The following is a 19,427-nucleotide window of genomic DNA, read 5'->3' as shown; positions in this document are numbered from 1 at the left end:
ACCTTCGAATATTTTAAAATATTTTCACACACTTTTAAAACGATTATATCTAAACCTTAAATCTCTCCATTTTATTGTCTGTATAGGGTTTATGATAAAATTAATCTTCGAATGAGGAATGGGTAAGGGCGAATAATTTATTTTGTTTTAAGCGTTTATTCGTTGTACAGAGTGATTCCTATATATGTACATAATTAAGGAAAAGGGATAGTAAATTATATAATTAAATTAATAATTCTGGTAATTATAAAAAACAAATATTTAATACTTTACTATCAGAATATAAACGAAAATAAAATAAAAAAGTATTTGACCTGACCCGGATTCGAACTCTGAATCATAGGTTCGTGGTCGGAAACTCTATGCACTGCGCTATGGAGACATGTTCGATTAATATTCAATACTAGAATTTGAAGGACTAATAAAAATATAGGATCTTCTTTCAATGCGCAGTAGAGAACGCAACGTTTACCGGCAGCCAAACGGGCCGCATGCTGTTCTAGAGAGCATAGTAAAAGATATATCAAAGAACCAGACTTCTTAAAATACTTGTTTTTCCGACGTTGCTAGCTCTCGTACTATAAGGACAGTTGTCTGTTGTTATTCTTTCTGTCATTTTTAGTGATAATAGATTCTTTAAACGTCGTGCTTTAATAAAAAAATCGCAGACAAATTGAATTCAAATGAAACGTTAACTCAAAATACACCACTCTAAACAAATACCGCAATTCTTGAAAAAACGCCGTCCACTAGGCTTGGATATGATAATCGATGACATTCCCCATATAATTTTAAATATAAAATGGCAGCGATCTTCATTTTCAAGCCATCTTTGACGCCGTTTCTTTCAATCATACTGTAGTAATACCGCGATAAAACTGAAATCATAATTTACGATATCCCTTTTCTGTTCCGAAAATAAGTATACAGGGTGCATTAGAAACTAGATAGTTACTATTCTACGAGGGTCCCCAAGGTTTCTGCTTTATTGTCAGATGAAAATATATTATTTCTATTTATTGGTTGAACAAGAAAAATATAATATAAGGGCGTAGAAATAATATTTCAATTATCAAAAAGGGTGCATTCCGTTATTTACCTTGGTGAGGTTTTTTTTGTTTTACTTCAAGTTATGCATGAATTTTTATTATTACGGAACACGGTTCCTGAAAAATATAATATGTCATTATTGTCATAATTTGATGACAATAATGACATATTATACCAAACCAAACCAAACCAGCGCAAAGTTGTTCTGCTTCTTTTTTCAAAAGAATATTGAAAAAAGTCCTATGGGTATTTCACCACTGCAAGAAAATCTACAAAATAAAACAGTTATTTTTGTCCGCAGTGATTTACTAAAACAAATTTGCCTAAAGGACAATAAAATGCTTAACCTTTCGGGAAGTATATCTTTTCCCGTCGTCGTCGGGAGCAAAAAACACATAGAACAAAGAAAAAAACTATTTAAAATATCTAAATTCAACTATTTAAAAGAACACTTTAGATTTTTTTTCAACAGATACGTCTATAAAAACCGTTGACGTTCTGTTAAAATGACATTATATCTAATTAAACTTCAAAATTAATGCTTCATTCAGAACCTCGCGATTAGTGAAATAAATTAGTCGTTTCAATTAGCGTAGGAATTTGTTCCTTTAATTTCAATGTAAGTATTCGGAATGTTAAAATTAGTGGTAGACATTTTCAATTATTAGAAAAAGTTATCAAACTTTTAACTTTTCCATTAATTACACTTCAAAATTTGCGAGAAATGTCATTTTGGCCTTTGATTATCTTACGTCAAGAGAAATTGTGGTTAGAAATCAAAAGTTGATTGTTTTATAATCTAAATATTAGGCTTTCTCCATGGATACAACTAACTAACGCAAGCTGTTGCTAGGATATTCTATTAATTTTAATTGTGTTTATTTTATTAATTTTAATTGTGTTAACATTGTGAATGATCGTAAACTAAAAAGTATAAAGTGTAATTGAAACCGCTAATTTATTCCACCAGGTTCTGAATGAAGCTTAACAATTACTACCTGATTGCAACTACTTAATGAGGTAAAACCAAAAAGCATCAAACTTTCTCTATGATTATATTTTAATTTTTACTTATGTTTATGTTATGTTCATTAAAAATCAAAGAAACTATTGCCATACAACACTAACCTCCCAGAAGAGATGAATCCGCCACGAAGGTATATCTAGACATTTTTTAAGAACATTGAAAGTTTAAAAACGTCAGTATTTGAAATGTATACTATTTTATCAAACTGTTAAACCGTATAATACCGATATTTTTCAGGAACCGATCCTTGTTGTAGTTTGCCAACCTGGTTAACCTGCTTTTACAACGGAAGAGCCTTAAGTTATTGACTGTGCCAATGGCAGATGATATTTGAAGTCTTTATTAAATGCTAGAATTATAATAATAGTAAATAACTTCTCGATAAAAAAAATAAGTGTTTTAGAGTAAGTTATTATTAGTATTATATAGTTTTATGATTTAATAAGATCTTGAATTAACTTAAAATTAGCTGTAACTTTCTCTATGAAATATTGTTTCAAGTATACAATTTTAATAAACCTTAAATTAAATATATTAAAGGTTTAAGAAACTCAATTTTAATCTATATTTACACCATATATACTTATTTAATTCAATTTTTAATTTTTGCGTAGGGGGTTAAAGCATTTGTAATTATATGGAGATTCGAGATTCTTGGACGCATTATATTTATCATTCTATACAAGTTTGCAACCAAACGAGACAATAGCGAATGCGATTGAAGCTGAAATTGAAAAATGTGTGAAAATATTTTAAATAAAACATTTGTATACATGTCATTTTTAAATCTATTAGAGGAACGATAATGCTTTTAAAACACTGGTAAAAGATTTATTTTTAATTTGTCGTTTACTATTTTTTTCTATGTTTATTCATATCTATTGATCAAGATAAAAACATATGTGTTGAAATAAAAGTAGGAAATTATAGTTTTACAAACACCCTGTATACATTTACCAGTGTTTTACTAACATTTTCGACATATGGGAGAAATTCCAAATAATATGGTCGAGTTTTATCTTATTGTACACATTTCAGACGATGCAACCTTTAGGAAAGTATAAATACTAATAATGATATGTGCATACAACATACACGTTCATTCGCTCTAAATGTTAAATGTCCGCTCTATGTACAGTATTTTTATATGAAATTTTTAATTAACCTAACTTTACGGTCTATAGATGAAATGTCTGATAATTTATCAAGATGAACGACTTTTATTTAATCAATTAATTTCATATAAACAACACTAGGTACGTCATTTCATCCAAAGTAGTCAGGATCAGTGCGGCTGGTTTTCTAAAGGAACACAAGAAGTTTTTGATACCGTATATTTGTATCGTTCGAGTCTTTAGAATATTATAATTTGTTCTACCGAAAATGATATGTTGTCGTATCGAACATGATCTCCATTTTTTTATATCGACCCTAAAAATATATAATTTTTTTCATATTCCATTTTCTCTATATTACTTCCAGAACCATTTTTCTCTCAGTCATATTTAAGTCCATTTTTACGATTGATATATGATATATACGACGGAAATGCAACTGACTACTCTTCAATGAAAATTAGAGACGTATTCGGAAAATATATTTTAGCAGTGCCCACATGATAACCTTCTAGATAACATATTCAACTACAGTCCCTAAAATTGACAAAACATAAAATTGACTAGAGTATTTCTCTCTCCACAGCTCATACTTTCTCTAACATAATATACATTTTTTATTCTTTCTTTTTCTATAGCCACATTTACTACTTAGGCGATAGGCCGCAATAACCTTAAAAGAAAATTTGTAGTGGTTCCAAATTTGTTACTTTTTATTATCGAAACAGTTTAAAAAGATTTTTTTAAGAACCCTTATTCACCGACCTACAAATTTTATTTTAAGTAAAACATCTCGTAGCGACCTCTTATCCCGAATTTGCACAGCCGAGAATATTGTTCACTATCACTGCTCACTGATTTTGATTTACAATACCGTTTGTAGTAAATTTATTTAATTTCGTGTTCATACGGACCCAATTATCAGCAAACATTTTTTAGGGTGCTACAAATTCGAGGTACGAGCATTGGCATCTCGGAAACCGTAATAGATACGAACATGGTTAAATTGGGGCAAAGTTGCTCCTTGACATGTTCACCAAGATGCTATCAAAAAAGTTTTAAAAATTTGAAGGATTGATGAGTTTTTTGAAAAAAAACGGATTATTTTGAAAACCAATTTTATTTTTTCCTGTCATTACTTCTTAGAAAGTCGTAAAACGAATTGCACATTCCCATAGCCACTTTATTAGGGTTATCTGATGGTATTTTTAGATTTTTAAATTAGCTGATAATTTGTGAGATACAGAGGCCAACTTAATTTTTCTAAATACGGACCTGCATTTTTTATTTCAGGTTTTGAAAGAACCCGGTCTCCTGAGTACAATGATATGCCAAACTTGATATTTATTTTTGTTTTGGGTACCTTAACAGTAATAAAACTATTTAACTGTTATTTAAAATAATTTGAAGTCCGACTCTGGTTTTTTAATTTATTTAATCTGATTATATTCAGCACAACAATATTGATCAGCGCTAATTAACATTGACTAAGAAAAATCACGCAAATTGAAATATTCAAATAATTATCCAGGTCAGCAATTTAAAGATATATTTTATTTTTAACTTTTTTTAATGTGAATTTGAAATCTCAGTGTACGATCTAATAATAAACATAATATTAATCGTAGTTATTATAAATAAATCAACTTCTACAAACTAGTTTCTAATGTTCTGCATGTTCGAAAGGGTTACCACCCTCCATAATGCACACATTTGTTTTTCGTTCAATCTTATTTATAGCTCTTTGAACAGTTCTTCTTATACTTCCGACTGCATTTTGTACTCTTTAATTGTTTTTATTGCTCGTTAATTGTTTTTGTACTCTTAATGTTGAAATGTATTGATTTCAAATGTCCAAAACAAGTTGTATTGATTTTCCTCAATGTTAATTAGCGCTGATCAATATTGTTGTGATGAATATAATCAGATTAAATAAATTAAAAAACCACAGCCGGATTTGAAATTATTTTAAATAACAATTAAATAGTTTTGTTATTGATAAGGGACCTACCTAAAAAAAAGTATCAAGTGTGGCATATCATTGTACTCAGGAGAGCGGGTTCTTTCAAAACCTGAAATAAAAAATATAGGTCCGTATTTAAAAAAAATAAGTTGGCCTCTGTATCTCACATATTATCAGCTAATTTGAAAATCTAAAAATACCATCAAATAGCTCTAATAAAGTGGCTATGAGAATGTGCAATTAGTTTTTTGATTTTCTAAAAAGTAACGACAGGAAAAAAAATTGGCGCCGGGAGGCACGTATAGCCGCCCATACTAAAATATGTTAATATCTCAAAAACTGCGACTTTGACTGATTTTGATGTTATTACAAATTTTGTTGCAAATATTATTCCTAATCTTAATTTGAAAACCGGGTTTCGCTAACTACTGTAATTTTGGAGTTACGATTTTTTTAAATTTTTAACCCCCTCCCATACCCCCTTACCAACCCCCCACCACCACCAAAAACTAATGGCCAGATTCTCGGGTGCCACAGTATTTTTGTGCCAAATTTGGTTAAAATCGGTTCAGCGGTTTTTGAGTTATCCTGTTACAGACGGACAGACAGACAAACAGACAGACACCACGAAAATATTTTGTATTTAGGTCATTTATGACCCAAATAACTCATTTTGAGTGAAATTAAAAAAACTTTTTTTTTGCCTATCCTAATAGCCTACCATACCTATTGGTATGGTCGGCTAATAAAATTGATTTTCAAAAAAATCCGTTTTTTCCAAAAAACTCATCCTTGAAATTTTTCAAACTTTTTTGATGGCATCTTGGTGAACATCCTAAAGCGCAACTTTGCCCCAATTTAACTATGTTCGTATCTATTACGGTTACTGAGATACCAATGCTCGTACCTCGAATTTGTAGCAGCCTGTATAATCAATACTAGCAAAATTTTGTAACCGCACATTGGTAGCTGATAATATTCACGTGACCAGGAATTGGAAGTAACAATATTCGTGACGATGGGAACTCGGAATTTAGACGTATTTAATATTAATGTGTGCATTCTAGGATATTAAAGAAACAAATCAAATCGCTGCTAGCTAGCACCGCAAAATAATTACACAAAATGCATTTCATGATCTATGGGATTATGAGTATATATAGCATAGGTAGTAAATGCCCAAGCTGATATAGCCCGTACCACATCCTTAATTAGTGTCTTTGTTTGACAATTCATATAATTCTTTAATAGTTTGTTTTGAACATATATCGTCGTTGTTTATTGCTTGAATGTATTCCTTCAAATAAGATTTGATATAGGCCTACCAGCCTAAGACATTTACAGACGTTCCAACAATAATATTTACATTTTTGGAATGTCGTCAAATATTGTGTTACATTTTCTTGTTTGCTCTGAAAGGAAGCATTTAAATTCACGTTTTGGAACGTCTTTCAAATCGATTTCACGTAACTGTGTTGCCATACAAAAATATTTGAAAAACGAAATAATAAAATATCTAATAATTATATTTTATGTACACTTACACATTTAAACATTTTAAATTGTAACGGAATAATATACTTATCGTCTAACGTCGAAATAAAATTTTTGCATGGCAAGAACACATACAATTAAAATTTAAATCAACTGTACACGTTATAAAATACCATAATACAATAACGAAATTCATATAAAGAATTAGTATTTTTTCTAAGTTATGTAGTTTACATTAACGCTTGCATTAAATAGTATTTACATCTTAAGTACAGAGAATATTTAAAGCAACTTAATTTCAATATAGGCTAAACGTTATGAAAAGTTAAAAACCGATAAAAATCTCTAACAATGTGATTTAAATTAATAATTATCATTAGTTTCGCGTATAAACTTGTTTTTACTATATCAACCAGTAGATGGAATTCTGCCTAACTTACATTAGGAAATTGGCAGTGACATTTTTTATTCTATATTGTAATTATTTGTGCTCGTATTTTTAAAAATCAAATCGACCTCTACAAATCTACGCTTCAGTTTCCGTAACGCACGTCTTTTAAAAATTTAACTAAAAGTATCCTAAATATCACAATAAATTAAATATCTTTAATTTGAGATTAAATCAATTATTTTTTATTCAGTTCATTTTGTAAATAGGTTTGATAAAGAAAAAGAATACCCTATATCTTACATAGTTTTAGGAACTAACGCAAAAATGCTGAAAGAAAATAATGGATTATTACGAAATAGTGCCCTTAGTCAAACTAGGTTAGAAAATCCATGAAATCATGGTTTGTTCGATTTATCGAGTTATGTTCTCTAACGTTTTAGCACTTGTGCAAGGATGTTAGCGTGATTCATTTAGTAGTACTTACATATATGATAGCTAACCAAAAAGAAGACCGTTATTGTATAAGAATTAAAGATAATTACCTAGTTGTTATTTTTACTACATCTGACTATGCTTAATTTTATCGGTTTATTATTCCCATTAAAAAATTACACAAAATCACGCTCAGTATTTATAGTTCAAGAGTCGGGTGCAAAAACACGCAGTTTTCTGAAGGCTAATATTTTTAAAATCGGTTGCATTTTAATGTTAAAGGGTACAAAGGTGTAATTTTAATTAGCACCTCTAAACTGTTTCCTGAAAATTTGTAGATAACATTCGAATGGATTGTAAATCAGGGCGCCCATTGAATCGGATCGGATCGGATCTGTACGGAACAGTCCTGTGGGAATGATTTGAAATACGTAGAAATAGATTGACATCCGCGCACTGCTTCAGTCCCGCTCGGCACCGTCCATCGGTTGGCTTCGGAATCAGTCTTTGGTAGAAAGGGCAAAAAATTCCGAAGGTCCGATCAGTTTTCTCGTTGTGTTTGATGTAAACAGTGTGTACTACCTTGTAGTTGATTATTTTGTGTGCTATTTATTGTTTACAATGGATGAAGGACTTTTAATTGATACTGTTTGAGGTTAATTTCGTGTACAAAATTTCCTATTTTATTTCTCAAGGTATGCCAACGCGATCATATCATCTTCGTCGGAAGATGAAGAGCTCATAATATTATATAAATTATTAAGTATTGTTTATAAAATTCTAATCCTAAAAACTAAAATAAATTACACACCACAAAAATTATATTTCGACTGATAAACTGAAGCATACCGATTTGGTGAGCGGGTTTTGGACGTTTCCGGACTGAGCGATGCCGTGCCGATCCGATCCGATCCGATTCAACGGGCGCTCTGCTTAAAACAAAAATATAACAGTCAAACAGAGCAGGATGGGGACACAAAGTGCCAACGCTACCTCAGATGCGCTGTCAAAAAAATGTTGTCCCTCAAAGTGATTTATGAAGGTTGAAACTTTGCAAGGTAATAGTGAAAACAATGATATTTATTAATATATTATAATGTCATTTTAATAGAACGTCAACGGTTTCTTGTAGACGTATCTATTTTAAAAAAGTAAAGTGTTCTCGAATAGTTGAATGTAAATATTTTAAATATTTTTTTTCTTTATTCTTTGTATTTTTTTGCTTCCGACGACGGAAAGAGATATACTTTCCGAAACGTTAAGCATTTTTTTCTTTGTTAGGCAAATGTGTATAACTTCTGACAAGCAGGGTACGTTTAGGTTTAACGTAGAAGTGTTTACAAAAAATAACTATTTTATTTTGTAGATTTTCTTGCAGTGCAGTGGCGAAATACTCAAAGGATTTTTTTGGAGAAATATATTTATTAATTAAAACAGTCAGACTCGTCGATAATAGAACTCCGTCAGTCAGCGCTGATGGAAGTGAGAATACTGACAACGCGCCTATAGACGGGTCTTTACTCATTGTATATCGATATTCATCAATAATTTCACACAAAACAAAATAATTTAATGTAAATAAATTAATGTAAAAACTGCTTTATGCAAAAAAACATGTGTCTTTTTTTATTTGAGACCATTTTCCTCCGACATTTATAAACTACATGTTTTAAAATATATTTTTCTTATAATATTTATGTTTAAATATCAATAATAGATAGTCACAAATCCAAAAAAATTAAAATATTTTGTTTTGTATGAAATTATTGATGAATATCGATATAAATTGTGTAAAGACCCACCTATACGCGCGCTCTCCATCAGCTGCTGACTAACGGGGTTCTATTATCGGCGAGTCTGGCTGTGTTTCAGCTTTCAGAAATCACCTTAAGTTATTTTTTTTTGACAGCGCGTTTGAGGTAACACTGACGTTTTGTGTCCCCATACTGGCTCTATCTTACTGTTATATTTTTGTTTTACATTGCATTCGAATGTTATCTACAATTTGTCAACTTGAAAACATCTTGGAGATGTTAATTAAAATTACACCTTTGCGCGCTTTTCCTCGCGAGTTGTCCGAACACGAACTGGAACTGCTGACTGTAGCTTTGCTTTTTAACATTAAAATGCAATCGATTTTGAAAATATGAGCCTTTAAAAACTACTGCATGTTTTTGCACCTGGCTCTCCGACTATTAGTAAGCTTTCGTTCGCTGAACCAACTTACACTTTGGTCGATTACATACTTGAGAAGAGTTCCACTCTTCTGACATTTAAAGCCTCAATAAGAAAGGGTTTCTCTCTTTGGAAAAAATCTACCTATTGTTCTTTGCGATGCCACGAAACCGTTACACCGACGAAAATAATATGCAAAGATCGAAATTAAAAAGTTGTGCCACACGCAACAATTATTAATCTATAAATCCATTTATCTATTTCTTTATAAATATCATTTTACCTACCAACTAAAATTATATATATATATATTTTTCTTTAAATATTTAGTTAACAATGATCCTATAAGTAACTAGTTTGATTTCTAAAAAGCAAGTATTAGATTGCAAGGCATAGTGGAATTATTGGAAAGTTTTAAAAAGTACGTTTTTATACTTACTTCTAATGAGAAAATTACGTCTTGAATTCCTCTTCAAGCGTTAGAATAAAATGCGTTTCCACTATACCAATCCTCGAGCTTTAAATCTCGATGAATCGTTATTTTATTCGCTTTGGATGATACACCGTTTTAGAATGATACATATACATCGAAAAATGACAGTTGCTGTACGTCTACGTTTAATAAGACTTACGTTACATATTTTAATCTAGTTTGTCGTCTTTTATTTGTGCTGCCACAGTAAAAAAAAGCTTTATTATTAGAGACCCAAACCGCAAATTCAGTCGGACTGTTCTCCGTCTCCTTCTACGTCTTTTTCCCCCACCTCTCGGGTGTTGCTGTCTTCCGTTTCGATACTACTAGTTGGAGTGGGCGTTTCCTCCACGTTCAACAATCCGGAACTGCTTTGACTCCTACCCTGTTCACTTTCAAATCTTTCACCTAATAGACGAAAGAAGGCATATATATTACTAAATAAATTTCACCTTTACTAAAAATAGTTTGTAGCTTTTTAAATTAATAATTTTTTCTTCCAGTTTCACAAAATTCATTTTAAAATAAGTTTAAGTATAGCCTGAACTAAAGCAACGTATAGCAAGGCAAAACCTGTTCAAAATGCAGAGACTGGCATACATCTGTATCACAGGAGCCACGAGAACCTGCCCAACAGCAGCAATGAAGATCATTCAACACCATTGCACATTATTGGTAGATATGCCAAAGCGATACTGATTAGAATGGTCATTGAGAGTACTGGGAGAATCGTCCCCTCAAGAGCTTGGAACACTCTCAAAAGGGAAAACATCCACTCCTCCAACTCCCAGTGGATGACATACCAAGAATGTACAACTTTGAGAAACACCTCACTATAGTAATGAACAACAATAAGAATTGAAGAGAGAAACATTTGCTCAGCAGTTAAAAAGACCATACCCTAACGTGGTGTACCGATGCTTCCAAAACCAAAGCAGGAACAGGGATAGGAGTATTTGGGCCGAACACTAAGTACTCAGAACCAATGAGCACCTACCCCAGCATCCTTCAGGCAGAAATCTACCTTAGGCTATCAAAAGGTTGCATACAACTTATCATCGATAGGAACTATCGGAAATAAGAAATAGTCATCTCATCCGATAGTCAAGCAGCCTTAAGAGCGATCAGCTCAGTAAACATCAATTTGAAGTTGGTCAAAGAATGCCTAAAGAAGCTGAACAAATTAGGCAAAGAAAATAGAGTGTATGATACATATAAATCAATGTATATGACACATTTCAATGTATATGATACATTACTTGCCTACTCTGGGTACCAGCCCACTAAGGAAAATCTGAATGAAGGTAATGATAAAGCAAACGATCTAGCTAGAAAAGTAGCGAACACTCAACTAACTGCACCAGAACCGTTCTGCTTCCCAAATGGAAACCAACTTAAAGCAGAACTCAAGAAACTGGAAGATTCCATCTGGAATGGGAATCCACCAACGGTCTGGAGAGACAGTCCAACGAGTTTGCCAGAACTTAAATTAAGAAAAATGAAAGGTTTTCCTTGGTCGTTTTTTTTAATCATACGGTACGTCTATGAAGTTTATACTAACCGTTTTTGTTTGGACTGTATTTCATTTCACCAGCAGAGCTGATCGATGACAAATAAGAAGATTTTTGATCTTGATACTTGCTTCCTATCGTGTTATATTTATTTTCACTCATAGTATACGTCGATTGTGTTTCGTAGCCGGTGGTACTTTTTGTCGAGTACTTCGTCGTATCGGAAGAGTAATTTTCGAAAAAGGATTTGATATCTTTTGTGGATCCAATTGTGTTGAATTTGTCGCTATAGCTGCTTTCTACTGGATTGTAGGACATATAAGCTCCAGTTAGAAAGGGATTTGTACTAGCATACGTCGTCGGTTGCGTATATAGTCCAAACATAGTTCCGGTGGTAGTATTCATGTTCGAGATGGTATTCTGAAGTCCGGATAACGAGGAAACCTGTGGTGTCGCTCCATCTAAGGTTACGTTCAATCCAGCTGAACTGGCTTGCATAGCTGGCGAGCTCGATCTAGATACCTAAAATATCAAAATATATTAATATTTAATTAGAACACGATAATGTAATTTTATGATCAAATAATAAATCTGACAATGAATGTAGGACAATATGAACAAGTAATTTGAAATGTTTATTGTGAAAAGCTTTTGGTAGGTATACATAATGAGAAAGTATTTGCTATAACATCGAAAGGTGATTTGATTGAAAATATAACATTTTCCCTATTTAGGCAACAAAAAAAATCAAACATATTTTATATACAGGGTGGCGTACCTCATTCGGCTCTGTTGATTATACGAAAACAGGAAGATGTAGACACAAAGTATTTTATTGGCATATGTGTACAATTTAAAATTATTTTGAAACATACAGGGTGTTTCAGAACTAAGATTCATACCAAAGTTATATTTTTTCTTATAGAACACCTGGTATTTTATTTCATTTTTGGATTCTTCAACGCAAAAAAGATATTTATTATCAGGGTTAAATATATTTCAAATCTTTGGTTTTTGAGATATTTAAAGATATTTAAATATGTATGTTGCAATATAATACATTATCAACAACCTGTACATTAATTTTCAGAATTAATTCTTGTGCTGAATTTAAAGTATATTATGTATTTTTTAAATAAATTGCTTCCTATGCCCACCTATGCCTATCTATGTAGCTCAGATTTTGATTAAAAAACGATTTTTTAATAAAATTGCAATCAAGAAATTGCTATGGCTGGTGTCGCCATAGCAATTTTCTAGAGTGACAGTTACTATTTTCAAAATCGACATTAGTTTATGGGCATTATTATTTAGATTTATAACAGTTTACTTAAATTTCTCACAATATAGTTTAAGAAGTAAGTATTCAATATTTTATCAGGCAAAAATATATCAGTATCTGGCGGCGGAACGAATGGATATTTATGTTACTAGTGATTCTATTTTGTGAGGATAATTGCGTCTTAGCCTCAAGGGCTTAAGCTCAAGGATATTCAAACAGGAATTTTCCTGATAAGCGTTCCTTTGAAAACCTACTTGTCCTATTTTGCAAAGCTAGTAGTGTTGTTTACAAAAAAAATATATTAGGCAGAAACCTGTCGTTGGAAGCGAAGAAAATGAATTTGCCGTAATTGGCTCTTTTATAGAAAATCCATATATCTACAAGTCATCATAAAATAAATCAAAGGACTACTTAGTCTTTCTTGATAGAATAATAAATACATATTTAATAAATAATGTTTATTAAACTATTGTAGATAAATTAAATAAAAGTAAATTGATATAAATTTAAATAAACTCCATAAACTAATTTCGATTTTGAGAGTCGCTACTAACTATCACTAGAAACTTTCCATGACGACATCAGCCCTCTTGGTTGCCATTTATTTTATTGAAAAATTGCTCATACATTAAACGAAGTTACCAAAATTTTCAGTAAAGTTTATTTCTCTGGCTTAAAATTCAGCACAAGAATTAATTCTAAAAAGCAGTGTACAGGGTGTTGACAATTTTTTTATATATTTTTTTATTAATTTTTTATTATATATTTAAATATCTTTAAATATCTCAAAAACCAAAGCTTGTAAACATATGTAACCCTTATAATAAATGCATTATTGTGTGTCCAAGGATCCAAATATGAAATAAAATACCGGGTGTTCCATAAGAAAAAATATAACATTGGTGTGGATCTTAGTTTTGACATACCCTGTACATTTCAAAATTAAATTATGCACATTGCCTTTCCACGTATACCCATAGAATATTTTGTTTCCACATCTTTCCGTTTTTGTAGAATAATTGAAGCGAATGAGGTGCACCACCCTGTATAATTATCATACAATAAAAATAAAATTATTAGTAGGTGAGCTCACCTGGCTAAACAGACTCGGCGATGCCCTACTGATACTTGTAACAGAGGGCGAATTTCTGGGTCCTGCCGGGGAGCCTATGGAAGAAGACAGTGTGGTAGAGGGTGATTGTCTCAGACCTGGAGAACTAATAGTGACCGATGGGGAAGATCGCATCATGGTTTGAGAAGAGGGAGAGGCGCGGATGGCCGGAGAACTAACGCGGCTGGGCAGGCAGTGTTTGACGGAGTCGGAGCCTGATTGGGAGTCACTACTGCTACTTGGCGATCCTGAGAATTGCAGTGGGTGTAGTTAGTGAAGTTCTTTTAGTAACTTTGTAAGGCTAACCTGGAGAGGATACTATCACATGTCGGGGCTTGATAGGTCCTGGGGGCGCTACCGGTCCCGAGGATGCCGGGCCTGCCGCTACTGGTAGGGCGACTCGAGGAGAGAGCGGACGGTAAGGACCTTTGCTTGCTGATGATGGGCCCTAAAACAATTTTATTAAACACGTTATAGTAATAGTATTATACCGGTACAAAACGATTTAAGCTTTAGATGTATATTTTACATCAGATCAGTAGAGGAAGGTGGGGGTTTCTACATCAGTGGTGGTGGTGGAGGGTGACTTAAACATTGTTTCTTATTTAAACCCGTTTATTTTTGTTTATTGGCATTTTTTGACCGTTTTTAGTCCGCTTTAAGTCACCCTCCACCTCCACCACCACCACAAATAGATACCAACTATAGAAATCCCCATCTCCTTCTACTCATATCTAACTATATGCTAGTTTCTAAGCATGTTTTAGATTTAAAGCTTAATTTGCTTAGTTTGTACTCGTACAACCCACTTATTAGTGTATAATATACAAGATCAAACTTCTTCACTAAATAATTATTATTAAAAATCATTAAAATATCATAAATGATGTCATATCACGAATATGCTTTGTTGCTTGTACGTGTATCTAGTCTTTTTCCACCTATCTTGTAATTATAAATAATGAACTTACTGTCTCTAACTGATTTTTGTGTACAATCTCTGTTAAAGATAGGTAAATATTAAATATGCCCTTTTAGGGTGGTGTCTTTTTATAAGAACATTACGAGTAAGTGACTTAAAATACAGACAACTTCTTAAAGATAGTAGTTCTTTAACTCCTTTCTTGCCTGGGTGAAAATTTTTACCTAATATAATTTTATCAGACATTGTACAAGGCCGTATATTATTTTATTTTTTTATGTTATATTTACTTTTCATGTATTAATACACTGAACTTGATTTTTTCCGCTTTTGCCACCCGATGTTATGATTAGAGTATCCATCAACATGTCAAAACCGTTGTGTTGACCGGTCTACTAGACTTAATGCAGCGGCGGCTGGTAGAATTTCGATGTATTATATCTTCGACTTTGTTTAATCGGAACACATGTTAATCGGAACGCCCCAATTGCAATGTTATAGTCGGTACACTATCTCCATAATCGGAACGTGTCTCTAAAGACGTCAGTTACATAGCACATATCTTTTGTATTAATAACGTGTCTTTTGCATTCCTCCATCTTTGAGAAACAGGTTTGAAATTGAATGTATAAAAATGTTCACTTCTGATCTTTAATATGTATGCTTGACGATCATCAGTTTGACGAATGAGTATCTAATTTCATCAGAAATTAAAAGATAACGTTGAAACAAAAACATGTAACGTTGAAACCTAAAAAGCGAAGTGATTTCAAAAACTATTCATAAATGGAGATTTTCGTGCAACCCAAAGGTGGCTTGAAAGGTTCAAAAATGATTCAATAAATACATAATGTTTAAACCTTTGTGGTTCTATGTTTAAATCTTTGGTGTTTTCTTCTTCTAAATGAACCCGCGGTTCAATGTTTATCCAGTTGACTGTCACTGGCGAATGAACATGGAAAACTAATATCTCTAGTATAGCTTGGATATGGATATACAATAGAGATGAATATGATTCCAAAGGATCATATTAGTTTACTGAAAAAGCGTCATAGGCAAGCTACAATAAAAAAAAACACAACAGAGAATTACAAGTTATTTTAAAAATTTGTCAACAAAAGAATAGGTAGCCCGAAACCAATGTGGGATAGAGAGTTATCGTGATATGCAATTTTTTCAATTTCAATTTGATTTTTATTATTTTTACAGGATAAAATTTCATATTTGTGAAAACAAATTGGCGTTATTTTTTTAATGTGTACTGATGTAACAAATCATCATTTTCAGCTTATTCAACCATTTCCAATTATGGTGTAGCCTCCCTCACATATTTAGATACTCTCTTTGTAGTTAGGCCCATTGTTGTCTATTGTTGGCTATGCGGGCCCATATATATGGTCCCATTTCAGGTTCGGTCTTCTAGGTCTCATAATTCCTCGTGGGTACCATGCTGTAATTTTTATGGTCCATCTTCTTCCATGGTTCTTCTTGCCAGGTGTCCTGCCCATTGCCATTTGTGGGATATGACTCTGTGGATGACATCTATTACCCGGGTCTTTTGTCGTATCCACTCTATTCTTTTACAGCCACACTGGGTTATTCCCAGCATATTTCGTTCCATTGAGCGTTTTGCAGTAACAAATAACTATTAATACCTATATTTCTCCAAAAAAATCCTATATGGGTTTTTCGCCACTGCAAGAAAATCTACAAAATAAAATAGTTATTTTATGTAAACACTTCTGCGTTCATCCCAAACGGAAACTACTTGTCAGAAGTTAGGTTTAAAGATATACAAATATGCCTACCGAACAAAAAAAATGCTTAACGTTTCGGAAAGTTTATCTCTTTCCGTCGTCAAATTCAACTATTCGAGAATATTTTAGTTTTTTAAAACCTTTGATTTAAAACAGATACGTCTACAAAATACCGTTGACGTTCTGTTAAAATGACATTATATCAATAATATAATATAATATATGATATAACGTCATTTTAACAGAACGTCAACGGTATTTTGTAGACGTATCTGTTTTAAAAAACTAAAGAGTTCTCGAATAGTTGAATTTAGATATTTTAAATAGGTTTTTCTTTATTCTTTGTGTTTTTTGGCTTCCAACGATGGAAAGAGATAAACTTTCCGAAACGTTAAGCATTTTTTTGTTCGTTAGGCAAATTTATACATCTTTAAACCTAACTTCTGACAAGTCGTTTCCGTTTGGGATTAACGCAGAAGTGTTTACATAAAATAACTATTTTATTTTGTAGATTTTCTTGCAGTGGCGAAATACCCATATAGGATTTTTTGGAGATAATACAATATGGCATAGTGTATATTATGTTCGCTAATCGGAAAGATTCGCTAATCTGAATAGGTCGTTCTAATTAGCTGTTCCTATTAAAGAGGTTTCACTGTACATCGAAATTCGACCAGTCGCCCGCGCCGCTGACTTAATGTTAAGAAATGAAATGTATACTCACGAGTATCTGGTGTGATGGGACCGGTGGCAACGGGCCTCGCGGCTGGGCCGAGGCTGCTGAGCGAGGAGGAAGAGGAGACGGAGCCGCTGAGGGCCGAGACTGCCCTAGGGCCGCCGCCCGCGCCCCCGAAACTTCCGCTGGACACGCACTGCGACTGTCTCCACGCGGCCCGGGCAGCCTGCCGCGCCGACCTGTCTGGAAAGGCCCCCTCTCAATACCAACACAACCCTCAACACCGAAACCGCTAACTACGAGGGGCGAGGCCCTAGCCCCAGCCCGCCACTATAGCTACAGCGTGCGGCGAGTGAGCGCGCGGGTGTCAAAATGAAAAGACGGGGTGCGTTTTATAGTTCAAATGAAGTTTCTTTGTCTAATTACGTATCAGTCTGTTAAAGAGTTTAAATACAGAAAGTAAAATAAAAAACAAAATTTGTTGTAATTTCCGGTGAAACAGGAAGTGACCGAAAGTAATTGAAAACGTCAATCAATCCTGATGTATGTCCTATACTAATACCGAGTGCGTCTCAAAAGTGGCTCCCCCATATAATTTTTTTATTTTTTCAGATAATATGTTATTATAATATGATAATATAATATTATGTTATTCAGATTTGGTATGTTAGTATATGACATAAATTATGATTCATTGACCTATTCAATTGTTTTTGGTCACTTCCGGTTTCACCGGAAATGACTACAACTACGAAATGACTACTGCAACTACAATTTTTAAATGGCACCCTCGGTATTTTTTTTATTTTATTCGATAGAAAATGACACTCTAAATAAAATGACATATCATATGTCAACTTTTGACATTTTTGCATATGGTTTATTTGAAATTATAACATACGGTTCATAACGATAATTTGACTCGAAATACTATGTGTGTGGTATCAAATCATTTGTAAAAAATGCTTTTTCCAAATATGCTAATGAGCCACCCTAGTTCCATTTGAAAAAATTGAGATATGATTAAAATACGATTTGGGCATCTTTTAACTGGCCAGCACAAGACGCTAAATTCATTAGACCATCAAATCTATTTTTCCAAGTCTCCTTGATTAAAAATTAGTGTTTTTAACACAGCCATGGCACTCTAGATTGAAATTTAAAATACAATTTGTTTTTGAGCGAATATGTCAAAAGTTGACATATGATATGTCATTCGATTCAGAGTGTCATTTTCTATCAAATAAAGTAAACAATACCGAGGGTGCCACTTAAAAATCAAAAGTTGTAGTCATTTCCGGTGAAACAGGAAGTGACCAAAAACAATTGAATACGTCAATCAATCCTAATTTATGTCATATACTAACATACCAAACTTCGTAATTTTATCTGAAAAAATAAAAAAGTTTATAGGGGTCAGCCACTTTTGAGACACACCCGCTATACCAAATCTCGTTTTTTTATCTAAGAAAAAATTAAAAAGTTATAGCAGTAAGCTACGTTTGAGAAATACTCGGTGTACATCCAAAATAGTAAAATTGTATCTCTAAAATACTATTTGAAAGTTATAATCTGTTCATTTTCTCAAAGTGGTGGCTCATGGCCCAAGTGAAACGAGATTAATAAAAACCAATGCTAAACCACTCTAAAATTGTTTTATTGGTGACCGATTATTATCAGACCTTTGTCAAAATCGCTGTTCATTTGACTTAATCTTAATAATGACATTAAATCAAATAAACAATTTTGGAGTGGTTTGGTATTGGTTTTTATTGAAATTATTTAATTTTAATATTTGTAACATAAAACCTATTTCTGGAGGAATTGAGGTTTTTTTTGTGATAGCGATTTATAGTGGAAATATTTAAAAAGCAAGCCTGTGAAAGAAATTAAAATATTTCTTCTAATAACTAGGGTAGTAACAAAAAAATACTGAAAAGGGGATTTATTTCGATATTTAGACATACGAATTATATTTGCATATAGAAGGATATAATAATAGGGAAACCTAGAACGATAAATTTCAAAATTCTCATTCTGTACTATTTA

At 32.6% G+C, this 19,427-nt stretch overlaps 1 protein-coding gene across 6 annotated transcripts in view; it reads right to left on the bottom strand.

Moving 5' to 3' along the window:
* Window positions 1-3,644: 3,644 nt before the first annotated feature.
* LOC115887457 (rho GTPase-activating protein 100F) overlaps window positions 3,645-19,427 on the bottom strand; it is a 225,640-nt gene continuing 209,857 nt past the window's right edge. For 4 of the 6 annotated variants that reach the window (XM_030906887.1, XM_030906888.1, XM_030906889.1 and 1 more), the window contains 6 exons: window positions 17,427-17,617; window positions 14,330-14,471; window positions 14,006-14,271; window positions 11,681-12,152; window positions 10,087-10,527; window positions 3,645-3,729 (listed from right to left, as the gene is read on the bottom strand). In XM_030906887.1, the coding sequence (XP_030762747.1) occupies window positions 10,367-10,527; window positions 11,681-12,152; window positions 14,006-14,271; window positions 14,330-14,471; window positions 17,427-17,617 (1,232 nt within the window). In that variant the 3' untranslated portion in view covers window positions 3,645-3,729; window positions 10,087-10,366. Of the gene's footprint in view, window positions 3,730-10,086; window positions 10,528-11,680; window positions 12,153-14,005; window positions 14,272-14,329; window positions 14,472-17,426; window positions 17,622-19,427 lie in introns of those variants that run through there. The other 2 variants (XM_030906892.1, XM_030906893.1) reach the window with 2 other exon arrangements.

Source organism: Sitophilus oryzae, unplaced genomic scaffold, assembly GCF_002938485.1.
Source record: "Sitophilus oryzae breed Bouriz unplaced genomic scaffold, Soryzae_2.0 scaffold_575_pilon_pilon, whole genome shotgun sequence".
Lineage (NCBI taxonomy): Eukaryota > Metazoa > Arthropoda > Insecta > Coleoptera > Curculionidae > Sitophilus > Sitophilus oryzae.
The sequence above is the reverse complement of the archived record's forward strand: the minus strand, read 5'-3'. Positions and strand labels throughout refer to the sequence as shown.